We start from the raw sequence: 20,407 nt of genomic DNA, 5'->3' as shown, positions 1-20,407 counted from the left end.
AGGGATATCTTTACCAGGCTTCCAGTTGTACCATAGTGATGAGTGAGGAATCACTTCAGACTGTGATTGCTATTGGAGCAATGCAGGTTTCCTCCTGCCTGGAGTCCAGAGCAGTCTTGTGGCTGACTGGGCCAAATTGACTCACTCCCAGTTACGTATCCTGAAAAGATGTCTCCAGTGAGATCACTTTTCCTCTTTTCCTTTTCATCCCATTTCCTCTTTGTCTTTTTGTGGATTGTGCCAGTGGAACTGGAGTCCCTTGGACTCACACAGCTGCTGTGGAAGATCTTTCCTGGCTGTTGAAACTGGTCCTTTGGAGCACAGGAATGGCTTCTTGATGATCCTCTGTTTGGCTAACGCAAGCTAAAACACATTCTATCTCTTCTGCTTTTGTTGTGGCATCTCTGACTGCAGTATTAGCATATTCCTGTGGCTCTGCTGGCATGAGGTTGCTCCCTGACATGGTTTTGGCAGGCTGGGTTGGCTATTCATCTGCTGCTCGTCCTGTCCTGGCACAGCTCAGAGCAGCTCAGAACAGAGTGGTCTTGGCATTGAGTAGTTTCAGCATCAAGAAGCTTTTGCTGAGCAGTGTTAGCATTCCTCTTCTGGGTCACTTCGAGCACCTTTAGCTCTACACAGCAACTTATATGCAGATTGAAAGGTAAAAGCAATTGTTTGTTGGCTAGTGTACACAAAAGGTAGCTTTCCTCCCGATTTGAGAGGTACTCACATTTCTGAAAAGTAAGCTTGGTTTTGTGAGACAAAGAGGCTTCAAGCTCTTGGAGCAGGTTCCACTATCAGTGCCTTCTTTAAGAACCAATTTTAGCTTTAGGACTTAACTTAAATATGTCATTTATTTTCAGAATTCAGTTTGTCAGGGAATTCTATGTGGAATTTGATTTTTTTTCTACAGCCTGGATATTTGAGCTTTAGTTTTCTGAAAAATAGATCAATGCCTTTCAATTAGGACCTTTTTGATTTTCTGCTACCAAATGCTCACAAGGGATGGGCTTTTTCTTTGTGACAGACCTTGTGCTTAAGTGGAAATCTGAAAAAGGTTCACAGTCCACTTTCTGGCCCTGCCTCCTCACAGGCCTTGTTGAATTCTAGATTTCAGAGGAGCAAAGCAAGCAGCCTAATACTTTGTGTAGCTGAAAATGCCCTAGAAGCAAAGGGAAGGACAAGGACCCATCCTTGCATATACTGCTAAGTAATTTGGCTTTTATTGTTGGTGTCCAATTAACCTACAGTGTGAATATATATTATGAACAAGTGGTGATCTTAATGTACAGGGGGAACAAGCATAGAGGGATACTTTTTCTTTGTTTTTCTCCAATTCCATTACCATGGAAGTAATTCCTCTTGCTACTCTTGGAGAGATTATTTGCTGTGTAGGGTATTATAGAGGGCAGAGCTGTCGATCAACCTGCTCTTCACTTTCCTCTGTTGTATCAAATGTCATTAGATGGTATTGAGTAAAGCAGCTGTAAAGGACAGTGTTTTTTCCTGGATTCTGTATTTCACCTTACAAACATGATGTTCAAACTCAATGATAGGTTTAGATGGAATGGATCACTGTGCAGTGTGGCTGTAGAGATGCTTGGATGATTTCTCAGGGGTCCTTCCATTCCAGTTTTTTACAACTCTGTGAACACAGTTGTTTTGGGATTAAGAACAGGAAAATCATAAATAAGGTAGATTTTTTGGAAATGTTTCATCCACTACTCCACACATCTAAATCAATAGCTTCTTGCTTGGTTGGGGTTTTCTCTAACTTTTACAGTTCTTGTCACAAACTTAGCTAAAACCATTTTTTTTACCATATTTATGGAGAAGTTTGCCTTAAAGTTTAAAATTCATGTTTATGTCTAAGGTATACAGAGTCTAAGAATGTAAAAGGTAACATCATGCTGTATTTAATGTTGGTAACAATGAGTTACAGGATAAATGCTGCCTTATTTTTCCCCTGTGACCTTAAAAATATGTAACATCTGTTACTCAAAAGCAGGTGATGCAGGCATGATTTTGTGAAGTTTCAGAGATAACTCATTTTAAAGAATCTGGATGTGTTGTTTTTGCATATATGTTGATATTATTGCCATGAAGTTTGGTCAACTAAGAAAGAAATTGAAAAACAGGGGTTTGGTTTTATAATGTAAGCAATAATTTAATGGGAAAGTAAATCTTTATCTTATGTCTGAGCTTTGTGAGGAATTTGTGTGACAAAGAAGATGGATTTTAGGTTTTTGCATACTAAGATTTGCAAATGTCTTGAATTCCTCAATTGTTTTCTTTTATATTGCCTGAGATTTCTTTAAAATGTGTACATATCAATAATTGAAGACTAGCAGGCTGTCTCTAACAAAATCTCTGAATGAGATTCATGTCATAATTCAGCCAAATATTAAGTCCTTTTTCTGAGACAGAACAAAGTAACTGTATTTTGTCTGTTCTCTGTAGAAAATCACTAACAAGTATTCCTAGTTCTCTTTTAAGTGCTGCAGATACTAAATTCTGTCTGTTCTCCTTAGAGGAAAAAAAAGAATTAAAAGTAGAAAGCTGATGGAAAAACTAAAGGAATTTTTATGGCAAGTGGATTTAGATTTAGTGAAGTTGTTGGGTTTTGACAAGTTTTTGTGATTATCTGAGTAGTGGGATGTGCAGACAGTTGTACTCTTTGCTTGTGTAGTGGCTGAGCCTGGCCAACTTTGCCCACAGATATATAGACATAAATAAGACCAGACATGTGCAAAGGATTTATGTTTGCTTAAACAATATTAGAAATGTATGATAATGGCTTTTCCTGTCTTTAAAAGGACATATTTTTGAAGTCTGGAGGTTTTGTTTAGACAAACACTACAAAGAAACACATGTACCAGCATGTAAGAAAAGTGTTGAGTACAGATTCTTGCATGAGTGCTGAATGGCTAATGATTGTGAGTATGGTGATTAATATACTAAGCTGCTTATATTGCTGGTGGGAATAAACAGGAACACTCCAGGTTCTTAATTGATTGTCATCATTGCAAAGCAAAATAATAATGAAACCTAACCAAACCAAAAAACCCTTAAAAAACTTAACCTATGTGAGGCACAGCTGTTTTTTGAGGTGATGTCATTGTAACTGCATAGTTTGCAGTCAGTTTGCTTCTGTGTAAAGTAAGCAATGCCTCAAATTAATACCGTGTGTTTTCCCTGTTTAGGCTGGTACAGAGGTGTTTCCATTAAGAAGCCCAATGTAAAGGTAAGTGTGAATACATCTCTTAATCTGGTGGGAGATTATTTAGCTGTTGCAAGCCAATAAACTTTTCATTATCCTTTGGATTTTCCTTCCCCCTTTTTTTTTTTCCCTGGGGGAGGATTGGATTTCTTTTCTAAATTGAGAGAATGATAGTCATGAGTCACCCAAAGGATCAGAAACCTTCCTGTTATGTAACATGTAGTCTTCCTAACATTTATAAGTCTCATCCAGTTTGATGCTCTCCACCCAACTCCCCTAAGAAAAGCATGGGTGGGTGATCTTGTACCTGCTTAATTCAGAGTTTTAAAAGAACACATTTAATAACTCATTACTGACCTAAGATAGCTGTGAAACATGGCTGATGAAAAAGGATATTGCCAAGTTTTTTTTCAGATTTTTTTCCAGTTTAACCACTGCATTTGGTTATTTTCCAATCATATCCCTGTTTTGCTCTTGGAGAACTTTTTTGACTGTTCTGATATGATTTTTTTTGCAAGTGCATGTATGTTTTTGTTAATGAATGTATCCAAACATGTAAATAGTTGCTTCTGCGTAAGCATCACATCCTTGTCTTTTAGTTTAAGTACAGGTTGTATTAAAAAAAGATCAGAGTAGTATATTTGTCATATTTATCTATATTAAGGAATATTATCTGTATTATGTTTTCCTGACTATAATAGTCTTGGAATAGAAAAGCCTGCATTCATTGTGTGCATGTTGGTACATCGTCTGCTTGAATATGTGTTCAGTTTTGGTAGGAGAGCCCTTCAAACCTTCCTTGGTTTCTTAGGTAACCAGCACAGAATCACAGAAATAAACAGCATTAACTTGAAGTGAACCAAACAAGAAACTGAAGTAGCATCAATTCCGTTTCCATTTTCATGCAGCTGAAAGCATGCACGTTTAGGTTTTTTTTCCCTGCTGAAGCTATTCCTGTTCCATGAATCTTTTTTTTCCTTCTGCAATTTCAGTCTTGACTATGAAGAAAGATTTTCTTTCATAGCATTTTGTTTCATCTTTACTTAGTATTACTTTCAATCCCCTCCATTAAAATTCTTCTTCCTAAGTTGTACTGCTTTGAAGCTCTAAAATTTTAAAGCCCACAGTTGGTTCCTGGCATTTTTGTCAGAGGCTGTCAGCTGGTTTTTAACCCGAGGATTACTAATGCTTATGCTATGTTCCCCACTGAAGTTCAGGCTTACCCTTCTGACTGGGTTTGTCCTGAGGATTCAGGGCCCTGTGTTTTACAGAGATGATGGAACACTATGAAGAATTTGGTTTATATTGCCTCTTTGCCCTGTGTCTCATCACAGAACACAATGGCATAGGCAAGGTTAGAATCCAGCCCTTATGGGAACAGCAGAAGGCAAATAACCAGAGCTATCCCAAGTGGGTGTAAACAGCTTTTGTTGGAAAGGAGGAGGAAAACAGATAGCTCCAGGGCAGCGAGTAATACAACAATTCTTTCCCTAGTGAAAGACTGGTATGGGGACTCAACAGAAATTTGATGGTGGGCTTTTTGTCGTGTTCTTTTTTAAACCTATGTCCTTGTAATGTAATGTAGTGTGCCAATATGGAGGCCTGGTCTGGAAGCTTACTGATGCTATACTGCAAACTGCGCAGTAAACCACCTTTCTGGCAGTCCTGTCTACCTTGCATCTCTCCTGGTAGCTACCTGTCACTTATTCCTTTCAGCTAACTGCATGCTGATCTCTGAACTCTTCCTACTTGTCACGCCATTGTCCTGCTTGCTTGTCACCTGTTAGTGGATTATTGGGCTCACACAATCTCTGCAGTAGGAAGACAATTGACTAAACTTAGATGTTTTCTTTTAAATCATTCTTGTCCCTTCCAAGGCAGCCTTGTAGGATTATCATGACACCTTTTCATTTGATCCTAGTTAACTCAGCCATGTATTTTATACCAGAGCATATTTCCCATACAGCAGTGTTTCTGACCACTTCAGGACCTTTTGGGAATGAAAAGCACTCAGCTTGAATCTTTGTATGATATTTTTATTGAACAGACTTGCAGAACTTCCTTATTAAGAAATTAATCTGTCAAGATGGAGGTTTGATTCAGTGTGCTGTCCTCTTCTAAGATGGATTAAAATGATCAATTATGCTAATTTGAATGTTGACTCTCGATTGTGGCAGCTTCTCACACAGCATTAGGTAGCCTTTTCTGTTAGGTATATTGGCAATTATTTATCATGGCTCAGGACATAAATGCTAAGAACTGCAGATGGATTTTTCTAACTTACAGACTTTATTTTATTGCAGGGGATTTTTCCTGCAAACTATATTCACTTGAAAAAGGCAATCGTCAGTAACAGAGGGTGAGTATTTTTCCTTCTAAGAAGCAGTAGTGCTTCTCACCTCAAAGGGAATCTGAGAAATGGTTATGAAAATTTATAGAGTGGTTTTAGTTCATTGTCTCTTTTTATTATGTGTTAGGATTTGGAAATGAAATGTAATCTCGCAGAGCTGTGGACGTTTTTAATACAGCGAGAAGCAATTCTGTCGGTTATTCCTGTTCACTTTTGCTCGTAATATTGCAGCTCCAGAGGTATCACCTGAAACACACACATTATAAAGAACTCTACTTATACTTTTCATTTCTATGTGTTTCCTCCCTCACAACATTCTGTATGTTGCTGTTTGTTACGGAGGCACCGGCATGTAAGCAGCCCATCTTGTGTATCAACATTTTCACTGAGATGTAGCTGACAAAGTAGCTGTGTTGATTTGAAACTTCTCAGAAGGATCCAACCCTCCAACCTCAAGCTGAAGAGTGACTAAATACACTCTGCTAAAAATATTTTACCTTCACTGTCTTTATATGTAGCTTATATGTTGCTAGAGGTAGGTTTAATTTCATTAATGTGGATGACAGTACTGATGACAACATAATGTCGGAGGTTTTACGGTGTGTAGGCTCTATAACCTGCAAAGTTTCCTGTAGATTCATGAAATCGATATCTGGTGTCTGCACTGCTTTCACCTGCATATTCTAGACAAGGCCACTGTGGGGAGATTTATAAGTGCCACATTTCAGACAGTGACCCAAGGCAACAAATCAAATGTGGAAGATAAAATGTATTAAATGACATTTAGTGAATTACCTGTAGAAAAATATGTGACTGCTGATAGTCTTGAACTGTCTGTTTATCCTCAGAGACCAAGTAGTCATTGTAAGGTCAACTGTAATACTGATGCTCCATAACTTTGGGATGTAATAAAATTATATCTGTTGCATAAAATGACTACTCCTAATGTATGCTCTCCTTAGAGGGAATATCAGTTTCCTATAATCTATAGTTAATCGGTACTTGAACTCAGAGGTTTTTAAAGGGCATTTTTTTTCAGGATGTTTAGATACTTATGTGAAGAGCTGATGTACTTCTAAAAAGAATAGGTATCAAAGACTGGTACACCAATTGATACAGCAGGACATGATACAGTTCTGAAACAGATATCATGGTTACTTCGTGTTTTGGGAGAGTAAATTCTGCCTTTGTATGTAAGGATATGTTCAAAGTGCCAATACAAATGCTTATGAAATAATAGAGTGTAGAATATAAGTTTCCTATATTTCAGTCATAGACCCAATGTCATGTTATTAGTATGTTGGTGATATAATGATATTGCAACACATAGATTAGTGGTCACATTCTTGCATTTCGGTGTGGTGAAAGAGGTGAGCTATGCTTTGCTGTCATGTGCCAGTTACAGAGGAACCACAAAAATATTCAGAGGGATGGAATGCGTCTTCCATGAGGAAAGGCTCAGAGATTTGGGATTATTCTGGAGAAGAGAAGGCTTCGGGGAGACCTTAGAGCAGCCTTCCAGTACTTAAAGAGGGCTTGTAAAAAAACAAAAGGAAACAGAGTTTTCAGTAAGGCCTGTTGTCACAAGACAAGGAGTGATGGTTTTAAGTTGAAAGAGTGAAAGAGGATAGATTCAGACTAGATACTTTTTTAAAGATGAGAATGGTGGAGCCCTGACACAGGTGGTAGATGTCTTGTCCCTGGAAACATTCAAGGTCAGGCTGGACAGGGCTCTGAGCAACCTGATGTAGTTGAAGAATTCCCCCTGCACATTGCAGGGATGTTGGGCTAGATAGTCTAAATGGACTAGACTTAAACGCCCCTTCCAACAAAAACTACTCTATGATTCTCCTTTAATGGGTATGGAGGATCTTGCCTACAAAGTCTTGTTCTTTTGGTTAGAAGGTAGATTACTGAAGTTTCGTGTGCAACATAGAAAAACTTTCCAAGATAGAAAAGGTTAATAGATGGTAGATCTTTTGGATAGTTAATGATATTGGCTATTTTCCTCCCTACTGGAGGGGAAAAACGATTTGGACTGGCTTAAACAAAACACTTTGCAGGCAAGTCGATTTAAAATGCCATAATAAGGAAAAATGTTTTTATTGACCTTGATTAGAATGAAATTACGTATTTTGAACAGGTAACTAGGAAATGCTTCATGTCATTTGATTCCTGTGGGATGTAATGAAGGAACAGATGATTCTGGAGTTGTTTCAGTGTTACATCAGACAATATGTTCCTCTGAAGATATTTTCCTTTAGGCTGAGCAAACTCAAGTTCTAGCATTTTGCAGATTCACAAATAACTATGCTGATGTTTATTTCTTTTTCTCCCTTTTCCAGAGTCCCTTTCCTAATTTTTCTTTCCTCTTCTTACATAGGCAATATGAAACAGTTGTTCCACTTGAAGATTCTGTTGTGACTGAAGTCACAGCCACTCTGCAGGAATGGGCTGTGCTCTGGAAACAGCTGTATGTGGTAAGAACAGTATTTGTCTCGTTGTGCTTCATTTCTCAAATGTCTTGGGAGATATGTTGCCTGCATTTCAATCCCTTGGGAAAAGAAACATAATCAGTATAAGAATTGTTAAATTAGTTTTATCTAGTAGGGGATTCACTAACTGCAGAATCACTGACTGTGTGATTGGGCTATGTTGGGAATTTCAACAGTACGGAATTTCTACCTTCAGAGCTGAAAGCTTCACTCTAATTTGAAGGCCCCTAATTTTAAAGTGTTCTTAAGTATATAAACTATATTATATGTGTTTAGTAACACAAAATGGAAGACTTCTATCAGTTCCATCAAAGACTTCAAAATGTTACTCAGTACAATCTGCGAGTATTGGTGTTACAATCTAGAGTTTGAAAGGGGAAGAACTCAGAGGACTTTTTGCACAATTCTTCCTTCTCTATTAAAAATAAACACTCAAGATAAGTGTATTGAGTTTTATAATCACCTGGTTTATATAATTTTTCAGTTGCTGCCACAAAGTATCACCTACTTCTGCTTTCATCTTTGTTCCCTTTTTTAATATCCAGACCTCATGGAACAGCAAATGAAAGTCTTGTCCATTTGAAAGTATTTTTCCCTGTTTTTCTTCTCTTTTTTTTTTCCCTTTTTAACTTAGTGAAAACAAGTCATAACTGTAGGATTAAGATCAAGAACATTAATTCTTGAACATTAAGAACATTATAATGAATAAGAACATTAATGAAAGAATTAAGATGTTGGTGGTACAAGCATGAATTTCCTTTCTTTCCTTACTTGAGCTGCAGCAGGTTTGTTTCCTTGTTTAAACCTGAGGAGACGGCAGTTTGATATGTAGGGAATGAAACTGGGAAGATCTCTTTAAATAAGTCTAGTGTATCTCCAGCATAACCAACCATGTTCTATACTCCCTTCAAAAAGCAGTCAAGTCTATTGTGAAACTAGTTTTACTTTTGTTGCTCCCACTTCTTCTGTGGAGATAACATATCTATGAAGGAAATTTCTTGACAAGTAGAATCTGATGTAATTGATGGTGGGGAGGCAGAGCAGGCCATAGCACATGATATATACACTCTTTTATACCACTCTTACATCCCAATACTCCTCTTTTCTTCATTTCAAATACTTACCTCTGGTGTATGTGAGTAAAATGGTGTTTTCTGCTTTCTTTCTGTAAGATTTTCTCTCCCTTGTGTCAGATGGAGGCAACAGTAGCACTGACAATGGTATTGAATTGTAAAAAGAGGAATCATTTTACCTACCAATGAGTTATACTTTCTTTCTACTAATATGATTTTTTATTGTTAAAACTAGAGAGGGAAGGACAAAGCACTAGCTATAATCTTTTATGTAGTGATTTTCTTCTGGGTCTGCTTTCTACGCTAGCTCCTTACACTTGTTATAACATTGCAGGTAAGATTATCGTATTCTTAAATAAGAGGGGAAAGAATTTACTGTTTTCATAGAACTTTGGAAAGAGTCATCTGTTCCATGACAAGAAGAAATCAACAGAGCATCAGAAGAAAAAAATATTTTGTCTTGCAATGTCTTTTGGTTTGGGGTGGTTTTTCCCCTCCCTGAAATCAGAAAAAATAAATCTTGTCTAGAAATAGTAACAGGATTGTTTAGGTTGGAGAGAATCTCTTAAAATCATCTGATTCAGCTGTCTTCTCGAGTAGACCAGGTTGTCCAGGACACTGTCCAGTCAGATTGTTACTTTCTTGTGAATAGAGACTCCACAATTTCCCTAGCATAGCTGTCAGTGTTTGACCAACCTTCTGTATGACCTTCTGTTCAAGACTACTGATACAGTACCATAGCCTTTCTGACATAGAAGAACATTTTATGCTGTACTGGGTAACAGAAGTTTGTCCTATTTACCAAATGGTAAATTTGAAGCCTGAGTAAGTGTACAGAGGTGCACAAATGTACGTGGCAGAGCTGGGATGAGGATTTTATAATTGGTATTCAGGCTAGAAGCTATGTAAGGTCATATCTTGAAATATATTAGGAGACTAAATGGAAATACATGCTTCTTGGTGGATCAGCACCAGTGACAATTTTTATTACTCCCAAACTGTAATAAGAGTCATCTGAGAAATCTAATTAATGTTATTTGTCATGCTGTGCTGCCTAGTCAGCTTTGCAGAAAAGTTTCTTACTGGAGTGAAGGTTCAGCTGCTAGCTGTTACTGCAGATGCTTTTAGTAGGGCAGTACTTATGAATGGTAACAGTAGGCACTACATTCTTTTGTAATATTACACTTTAAGACACCAGCCAAACAAAATGTCCAGTATCTTAATGTCTTTGAATAGGCTGAAATGTTCATCTCCTGATTTTTGGAAAACTGCTTACGTGGATTATGGTTTAAAAGACCAAGTTTGTTTTAATTAAAAATTTGAAGGAATTTCTTTAGTGATATTATTGAGACACAAACCTTAGAGTGTGTCTGCCTTTCATCTAAACAATAGGAGCTGTAGTGTAACACCCAGAAAGCCTGTAGCGATTAGAACACTGGCTGAAGAGGGATGAGATGTTGTTCCAAGATACAATAGGGGAAAAAAATCAGAGGGAAAAGGAGAACAATGAGAAGTGGAAGGGCAAAGTGATGCATAACTTTGAGAGAGACAGTTGTGGAAAACTAGTGTGTGTAAACTATTGGCAGTCTTCCTCAGCTCCTTCTGACCACAGAGGATCTACGCAGAAGCTGTGTTGGGCAGCCTTGAGTAGATTTGGGTTTATAAGAGTTGTGCGATAATTTTACTTTGTGTTTTGTGAAATATATATTGGAAAGATTAGCCTGAGTTCAATAAAGTACACAGGGCTGTGATACTTCTGCTGTCAAAATGAAAGCAAAGTGGTAGTCCTAGATCTAGAAGGTGAGACTGTGGAGAAAAAGGCATTAGTGTGCAATGTGTTCATAAAGGAAGGACTGTGCCTAAACTGAATTTAAACTGGAAAGATTTATGGTGTGTTATTGGCTTTGCTGTAATATGTTATGCTCAGAGTGGTTGGATTATGATATTATAACCCTTTAAATGCTAACAAAACTGTAAGATTTCTGAAAGTGCAGGAGATATCTCTCAAATTGGAAAGATAAAGTAATGCTGGTATAGAAGCTATTAGAATTTTTTCTTTATATTGAATGATTTTTGTAGCAATAATGATAACCTAGTTAAGAATTCTGTGCCTACCTGAAAGTTAACTTTTTTGTTACTGAGTAATCAGTAATGGAACTTAAACATTTTTCATAGAATCATAGAATGGCAGTTGTAAAGGAATGAAAGGCCTATTGTGATAGAACGAGCAGTGATGTTTTTAAACTGAAAGAGGGTAGATTCAGACTAGAGACAGGAAGAATTTTTTTTACAATGAAGGTGGTGAAACACTGGCACAGGTTGCCCAGAAAGATGGTAGAAGCTTCATCCCTGGAAACATTCAAGGTCAGGCTGGATGGGGATCTGAGCAGCCTGACCTAGTGGAAGATGACCCTGCTCACTACAGGGGAGTTGGATTGGATCAGCTTTAAAGTTTCCTTCCAACCTAATCATAGAATCACTCTATGATTCTATGAAAAGAGCATGTTCTTCCCCTCTTTGAATATGTAGACTCTGTGCAGATGGATACAGTGTCATGACATTGGAAAACAAAAAAGCAGTTCTTTGCTTTTTGATCTGCCTGTATCCAGGCCTCTAAGGTAAGCACAGAAACAGTAAGATTTAGTAACTACTTCCTGTAAAAAAAGATCATTGTGCTATTTAACCTACTTGGTTTGGATTTTCCTACTTTCACTGCCATTGCACAAAGTCTTTGGGAGGTGATTAACGGGAGCTGAATGTTTAAAATCTGGACTGTGTAAGCTCTGTGTGCTGAGCTGTTCATAATATGGGTAGAGTTTCTCATAAAGGCTAGTTGACCAGATGTGTGTGTGTATGTAGAGTGTATGTATACACATACACACATATGTAGTACGTAGTCACTAAGTCTATGGACCCTATGTCTTGTGTTATGGTTTTGCCTGGCTTGAATGCTCTGTATTGTTCTTCAGATGAATTTGGTTAAGGTACCTATTTTGTTTTGTGAGAAGCCTAAGAAATTTAAAGGAAGGATCTACTTAACTTTTCTCAGTGTTACAAAGGATTTTAAACAAAAGATGCCAGTGATTCCCATCCCTAATACTGTACTTAATATGGAGTGGAAGAGGAGAGAAAAGGGACAATGAAGAGAGAGCAGAAAAGCAAGAACAAACCTTGAGGAGACTTCTGTAGGCAATGAAGTGGATAAAGGTGCAAAATTATGTTTGTTATTGTGAAATCTATGTATGTGGCTTCCATGGAGTTGCCCAGACCAGTGTAATGACTTCCATTGAGACAGTAAAATAGCACTGATAAGTTAGATAACTTTCTCTCCTACCCGTTATGTGTTGATAAGATTTGTTATTTTTATACTACTTCTAAATAAAGGATCTGCAAGTTCTCTGTGAGCTTTTGTTAATTAGGTCAAAAAAGACTCCTGTGAGTAAAGTCAGCTAAAGGGATCACTGAAACTCACAGTTGGAGCATAGCAGCTATTTTAACAGTAAAAAAATATTCCTCAGAGTTTAAGTTGTGATGTGAGGACTATTTCTGTTCAAACAGCAGATGACTGTAGAGAGACCAAACGTAATCGCCCAATTTAGTACTTGGTCAGATCAATAAATGTAATTTGTTACTTTTAGTCAGAAGGGGGAGTGGGGGGAAAGTGACTTCTTGTGTAGTTTTAGAAGTAAGACCTAATGGCATTGGGAATAGATGGAGTTTTTGCCAGTTGTGAAACAGATTTCCTATTGGCTCCCTTGAAATTTTCTGAGGATCCTATGAAGACAAAGAGAGTGGATAAAAGCACTTGAAGCTGTCTGAAGCTATCTAATTTAGATGGTTTAAGGTGTCCCTAAAATTGAACCATTTGTTCAAAACTCATCTTAAAAAAAAATGCCATTCATAGAACCACTTATGTAGTTTATTCTTGAAGTTCAGTATTTTATGAGACGTTTTTATTTAGTGAGATGCTTTTTGCGTCATACCTGATAAAACATGCAACTGCCGGGGCATTTTCTAAAATATATACACAGAAAAAGGAGTCGTTTCATCCAAAACATATGCTGCATCTGAAGTCTACTTTAGAAATTCTCCCATGAAGGAATTGAATTCCTTCAAGTCAGGGCTGAGCATGTTTCATACATACTTCAAGTTCTGTGCAAGCAAGTTCCGAGAAAGAGGAGGTATTTGTACTGAGACGTAGGTTCAGAAGTGGTATTGTAGATGTATGTGGTCCACTTTCCTTCTTCTGAGTCATTTTCAAGGTTACCTGCAAATAGGAAATTCCTTTAGGATGATTGTTCAGGCATTGTCAAAGAGACATCTAAAAAGAATCTTATCATAGAATCATCTTAGGAGCTTGTCTGGCCCCAGTTATCGCTTTATTATTTGTAGTCCTATGTTCTAATGGTAACCTGTATGGGTACTTTTATATCTTTCTGTGTTTGAATTGAAGAATGGAATCTTTCCTTCCAGGAACTCAAATATGAGTCTGAAACAGTTGATAGTCTTGTTAAGTACAGCACAGAATGTAAGGGAAGCTCAGAGTAACTTTCAGTGGCACCTAGTTCTTCAGTTTCTCAAAGGGAATGGTGTGCTGGGAAAATACCTGATTGCTTAGCAACCTAATCATAGGCTTTTAGCGGATTTGTCATTTGATTGCTAGAAAATACTTGGACATTTTTCTTGATTGGATTGTGAAGGGTAGGTGCAGAATGATTTGGTAAATGCAGAGTGATGAATACTTCAGTGTCGTGTGTGTGTGTTTAAGGTGGATGTTTTTATAATTTGGTATGTTCAGTCATAGAAGGGGGAAGCTGGAGATAAATCATGGAGTCATAGAATAGCCCAGGTTAGAGGGGACCTCAAAAGATTGTCTCATCCAGCCTTTTGTGGGAAAGGGAGCTTAGAAGAGATTAGCATCCTGTCTAATTGCATCTTGAAATTTACAGCGAGGAGGACTCTTACATGTTCTTCAGAAAGTTCTTCCAGAGAAGGATTGTTCTGAGTTTAAAAAAATTCTTTCTTATATTGACATAATACCTCTCCTGGTGCAACTTGCATCCATTGCCCTTTGCCTTCTCAATGTGGCTTCTTGTGAAAAGAGATCCTCCATGCTCTTTGTAGCTGCCCTTTAAGTGCTGGAACACTGTGATGAGGTCTACCTCAGCATTCTTCTCCACAGAGAAAAGACCAAAGTCTTGTCCAGGTTCTCCAGCCCTTTCATCATCTTTGTGGCCTCCTTTGGACCCTCTCCAGTCTGTCTGCATCATTCTTGAATTGTGGCACCATAATAAAGACCACAATATAGAAGTGTCACAGTGTGATTTATGTGTACTTAGGCAGTTAGAAGGTTTTGTACCTAAACATTGTAGGTTTTTGCACTGCTTAGGGATGTTGTCTTTGGCAAGTTGAGCAAAATTCCTTCTCATGCTTTGTTAAATTGAGACTTGCATTTAAATGAATTTATTAGGTGTGGTTTCTTGGACATCTTTAGTGGATGTCATGACCTTATACATGTTTTTCTTTGGTGGAACAGTCCTCACGTAGAATCTACACTTAATATTTATTAGGTCACTGCCATAAAATGTCAGTATGTCTCCCCCTTAGCACAAAATTGTTGAAGTTCAGTTCAAGTGATTCATATTAAGATTATAAAGGATTCCCATAATTATATTTTTCCCCTTTCCCTATTTTAAAGAGATCTAATTCATCGAGTTTCTCATAGTGATTTGTGCAAGTCTGTGTGCTTTAAGGAATTAGAGGTAGGCATAAGTTTTTTTAGGAGAGTACAATGAGATTACTCTGTAAGCAAGTCTTATTAAAATTTGAAAAATTATGATAATTTCCTTGAAAGTTACTGTCCTTTGAAGGCAGCAGAACTTATGTCTAGTTTATTGGATTTAAAGGACAGAATAACAAGGAGCAATAGATGTAATACGTCTCACCTTTCATTTGCTTCTGCATATAGATTTATGATGTAATTTAATATTAGGATCAACTGGACAGTTCTTACCTATTTTCAAACAACACAGAAAAGGTTAACTATAAAACAAAACCTACAAAGCATTAATCAGACTGTATGGGAGGAATATGTGTTTTGGATTACCATGGAGATGGAGAGATTTTAATAGATTTTTAAAATTAAGACAGAATTAAATGTAAATCACCTTCTGGTGTCCTTGGCAAGTCCTACTGTGACAAACTACATGCAGGGTGTTTTAATAATTTCTTGCTTTGTAGGAGAGTGTTACTTAGTCATTGATATGGGAGGGTATAATATGCTCCTTTATTTTGGTAAACAGAAGAGATTAGCTGCTTTCCTGATGCTGAGAGTCGTAGCAAATTGAGGGGGTGGTGGATTTGGAGTTGTTGGTTTTGGGTTTAATTTTTTTCTAGAATAATTTATGTTTGTGAACTCTTTCCTTTTAGAAAACGATGAAAACAGTGTTAAAAGTGTACATGTAAAGTACATGTGCAATATTAAAACATGGGAATTTTATCTTATTCCAAATTTTAATCCAAACAGGAGTTTGAGAACTTCTTCCTGGAACTCAGGGGACTCACCTAGGTTGTTCCAAATCTGATGATATGACAGAATTGCATTTGAAATAGAGGCAAGAAGAGGAGACTGAGAGGAGACATGATCACTCTCTACCACTACCTGAAGGGGAGTTATAGTGGGGCAGAGGGGAGGACAGTGTTGATCTCTTCTCTCAGTGATGAGTGATAGAGCATGAGGAAATGGGTTTAAGTTGCACCAGGGGAGGTTTAGATTGGACATTTGGAAAACTTTGTCACCAAGAGGGTTGTTAAGCATTGGAAGGGGCTGCCCAGGGAGGTGATGGAGTCACCATCACTAGAGATATTCAAAAGACACATAGATGAGGTGCTGAGGGATATGGTTTAGTTTAGCGATGGACCTGGCAGTGTGAGGTTAAAGGTCTTTTCCAACCATAACGATTCTCTGATTTTATGATTCAAATGGTAGTGGGGTTTGATCTTAGTCTTCCAAAGATATATTTTGAGGAAACATGGTTGTTTGCTTTGGTTTTGTTTTTAACTAACAGAAAATTAGAGAAAAGTGGAAAAAAGAGGTAGGGGAAGCTGACAATCTGGCTTCTTGGAGAGAGCGAGCAAGCTTGTGTGCATGTACAGAGCTTAGAAAGGACTGATCATCCCTAGAGTGTGTTTATTGGAACTAAAAAGACAGTTTGGATTTTGGTTTATAGAATACAGATTAATTTTTTTTAAATTAAAAAAGCAAAGAGCAACTGTTCATTTGGCAGCCTGGGTGACACTGTTGTCCATGTGGTATCAAGAAGTGTCCATTGGTCTTATCCTGATTTATGTTACTTCCTGTCCTATCTATCCTTAAGGTGTAGAGAGGAACATATTGTAATTATTAATAACAATTGCCATTTTAATATCTGCCTCTATATATATAACACAATTTTATATATTTGCTACGGGACTGGGTAATAAAGTTTCATAGGTGGGAGGGGTAAAAAATGAGGGTTATGAGAATTAGAATATGCACAGGAACACTGAAAACCTGTGACTGGAGCAGTACAGCACACTAGCTGCAGCCATGGATAGCCAGCATTTGGCCTGCCAAATGTGATTACTCTCTGCATTGTTGCATTTGGCTGGAGAGGAGATAGTGGTTAATGACTTTTTTCTTCTAAACAAACAGGAATAAAAATGCATCTTAATTTAAAAACTCAGTGGTAAGTCTGGGAAATGGATACTTAATTTTACATGAGGTGTCAAGGTGAAATTAAAACATTTAAGACTTTTGTTGTTTCTTTCTTATTTCAACTTCCAGCCATGTGATTGTGGAGATACTGTAGAGATAAGTGGTAAATAAATAAAATCTGGTTTAAAAGTATGAGTTCAGTTGTGAAAGCCATTGTTCAAGAATGAGGGAAGTGCCAGTGTTCTCAGTTTAGTCTATTTTTTCAGTAAGAGTTGTGACAAGACCTTTAATTTTGTGGTCACTTACCATATGGTATATGGTAATGAGGCTATAAACTCCCTTCATTCTTGTGCTTCAGCTATTCTCCAGTGAATAGTGAGTGAAACTTGCAGAAAAATCACAAGCTAGTCACACAAATTATCGAACTCCTTTGTTCTTAAGTCTTTCTGTAAGACCAACATATTATCTCTAGTTTTGTGTGTATTTTCACAAAAGTGTTGTAGCTTTGAAGCACATGGATTCTGTATGTTATATAGAAATCACTAGGAATGAGGCATATCTGCCTTCATGGTGACTTGTGAATGGTTTTTAGTAAGCTGAGCCTCAAGAGCTATACATTGAAACACAAATAACAAAAATGGCTGTTCATTAAGTGGTCAAAATAAAGAGAAGTTCTCCATGTGGTCATGCAAATAACTACTGTAAAGTGTATGTACTGGAGGGAGGGCTAATTTCAATTATTGTTTGTCCTCATTTACTTGAGTGCTTGACTTTCTCATTGCATTATTTTCTTATCACGTGTTTTTTGTGAATGTTTGCATGGAAGGGGGGAAATTATACATTTTCTCTTTGGAGACCACTTAATTCTTTAAATGTTTGCATTTCATTTGAAGCTAATAATAATTCATGGCCTTTGGAGAAATTCTCCTTTTGGAAATTCTTCTGTCTGTTTCCTAAAGTTCTGTTGTTTAATGAAAGTTATCATACCATGTTTTACACATAAAAGTTACTTAAAATGGAAGGAATACAAAGAAATAAAAATGCAGAAATTGGGAGAAGTTTCAGTAAGAGGATTGACTTAGCTTCTCACACCTTTTGTGTTTGTCTTCCTCTAAATTTCATGGTGGTTTTGTTTAATTTTTAATTGTTTATACATACAGCTTTGGGTTTAGTCATAAATATAGATTAAATATGAAAAATATACTGATTGCCAGGTTTGATTTCAGAGTCTTTAGCTGCCATCCCTGCTGTCATTGCACCGTATAGTAAGAGCTTCTTCATGTAGTGAAGCTATTTTATGATTGTACATTTACCTCTAAAAATAGCACACTGCCTTTGAGGAAAAAACAAGTAAATCTGTCCAGTGATATGAGAAGCTAACTCCGAAAGATAAATGAATTTAGGGTGCTCCAGCAGCTTATAAAACAAATATCCATTTCTTTTTAGGGCCAGTACTCACTGCCACAAATAGCTCAAGATTCAATGTGTTTAGATGAGATCCAATTCATATTACAGAAAAAAACCTGTTGCTGAAATAATGGAAAACATGAATCACATGTAGGATTATATAATTTTCTGATACTAGCCACTGATACCTCTGCACTTCTGTGCATCATTGGCTTGCTGTTGATATGGTTTGTTTTCTGTCAACACCAATGGATGCTGCTGCTGCTAGTTCTGAAGTGCACAGCAAATGCTAAAGGTAACAAGCACTCCTCAGCCCAGTGCTGCATCTTGCATGTGTATGGCCCAGAGCAGCTTCTGTGGCTGTTGTGCAAGCACGTGCAGAGACACAGGAAATTTAGGAACCCCTGTTCTAGGGGTGAGGGAAGAGGTAATAGCTCTGGATCCAAAGATATTGAATTGCTTTTTAAAAATGGTATTTAAAGTCCACTCTTTTACTCGCTTGTCCTGAGCAGGTAGGGTTGTGTCAGAAGGCTCTCTGTGACTAATACATCTGCATTAATTCTTCCTTTCCACTGTGGTTTGCTGAGCTGTGTGTGAATTTTGGAATGTCCCTGAAAGGATTTTTCATACATTTGGAATTTCCTGAGTCCCAAGTTGTTTATCTGAAGTTTTGGTTTGAGGGTTTTTTTCAGTAAAATGATAGTCTGAATTAAAAGACCTTTACACATCAGGGGAAATGGTGGGTTTCTTTATGCTCTTTCCGTTTGAGCATTAGCTATTTGACCTAAATTAAGTTACAGTTGATGGAGCAGATTTCAGTTTACTCTTTCGGGTACGTCTTCAGAGGTGGTGGGGAATTTGTGAATGCTTGCTCTCTAGTCTGTGCAAGAGCAGACATTCAGAAATGAAGCAGAGATTACATCCATTCAGAAGTAAAGGGAGACTGCTATTAAATACCTGGGCTTTTCATGCTGATGTAAGCTTGCACTGCTGATGACAGAGGGTTTGTGTTGTATTCTTCCTGCCACCTTCCACCCTGTGACCCTTCCCACCCTGTCCTTGCTGGCAGCAGGCAGTGCTTCCTGGACTGAGGAGCTGCAACTTCCACTGCTGTCACTCTGTAGTTCATCAGGGGCAGTTTGAGCTTCTCTAGTGTTTAATTCAGTAGCTGTTTGCTAGAACTGTTACTGTGGTTCTTTGTTACATTAATGTTTATGCAGATTTATAATTATTGTATTACTGTAAATATTATTTAAGAAGAAAACTTTTTAATGAATTAACTTAAACTCACTTTACTGTGTACAGGTGCAGATAAGTTCAGTGTTCTATCATACAACAGTTAAAATACTAGTAATGATCCAGTAAAGCCCAGTAAAGGGTTGAAGGCAGTCATTTTATTTTAGGAATCCATCTCTATCCTCCTATAATTTTTCCTAACAGCCTTGGAACTTGAGGTAATAGTTAATAAACTGTTTTGTTCTATATATGACCTGGCAATTCTAACTATCTTGTAGAGCACATCCTGAAGAAGTGCTGAGTTGCCATTTTTAAGGAGGAAGGTAGTAGCATTTTTGGTCTCAGATTTTTTGTTTTGACCTGAATACCTCAAGTTTGATTTGAAATGCACAAGACCAGTTACCTTCCACAGTGAAATCAACTTCTGCAGTTTCTCTGCAGATGAGATTTTTGCCTGGTGAGTGGTGATTGTACATGGTTTTATTGATACTATCAAATATATTTGTTATTTTCTAATTAGAAGGAACCTACTTGGAAACCTACTCAGGTAGGATTTAATTAATTTGTAAAATGTGGCATTGAAGAATGGCTCATAATGCTAAAAGAAAATTAACAGTTTCTGGGAAAACCAAGGAAGAACAGCAGCAGAGGTTTCTTTTTACCCTTTCTTTCTGTGTGTTTGCTAACAAAAAGGAAGATATAAAGAAGAAAGATGTATGGCAGCTTGTCGTGAATGTGTTTATAGGGTTAATGGAGTTAATGAACTTACTGTAAATAAAAACATTAATTATTAAGTATTTGGTAGAATGCAAGAGAGAGAAAAAGGGAATAAGATCTTAACCACTGTGTTGGTTGATTTTTCTAATAGCCAAAGTAGTAGTATTTTAATGTCATTTAAATGTGTGTGGAGGCAGAAACTCTTGATCTTGG

At 37.3% G+C, this 20,407-nt stretch overlaps 1 protein-coding gene across 6 annotated transcripts in view; it reads left to right on the top strand.

Moving 5' to 3' along the window:
• Nucleotides 1-20,407, top strand: part of DOCK3 (dedicator of cytokinesis 3) — a 199,864-nt gene that overhangs the window by 23,594 nt on the left and 155,863 nt on the right. For all 6 annotated transcript variants that reach the window (XR_009819784.1, XM_062008169.1, XM_062008167.1 and 3 more), the window contains exons 3-5: nucleotides 3,204-3,244; nucleotides 5,524-5,579; nucleotides 7,954-8,050. Coding sequence is in view for 5 of the 6 variants with exons in the window: in XM_062008169.1 (XP_061864153.1) it covers nucleotides 3,204-3,244; nucleotides 5,524-5,579; nucleotides 7,954-8,050 (194 nt within the window). In the remaining variant the exon portion in view is untranslated. The remainder of the gene's footprint in view (nucleotides 1-3,203; nucleotides 3,245-5,523; nucleotides 5,580-7,953; nucleotides 8,051-20,407) is intronic.

This window comes from Colius striatus, chromosome 15 (assembly GCF_028858725.1).
Source record: "Colius striatus isolate bColStr4 chromosome 15, bColStr4.1.hap1, whole genome shotgun sequence".
Lineage (NCBI taxonomy): Eukaryota > Metazoa > Chordata > Aves > Coliiformes > Coliidae > Colius > Colius striatus.
This window is presented reverse-complemented; position numbering and strand designations above follow the sequence as displayed.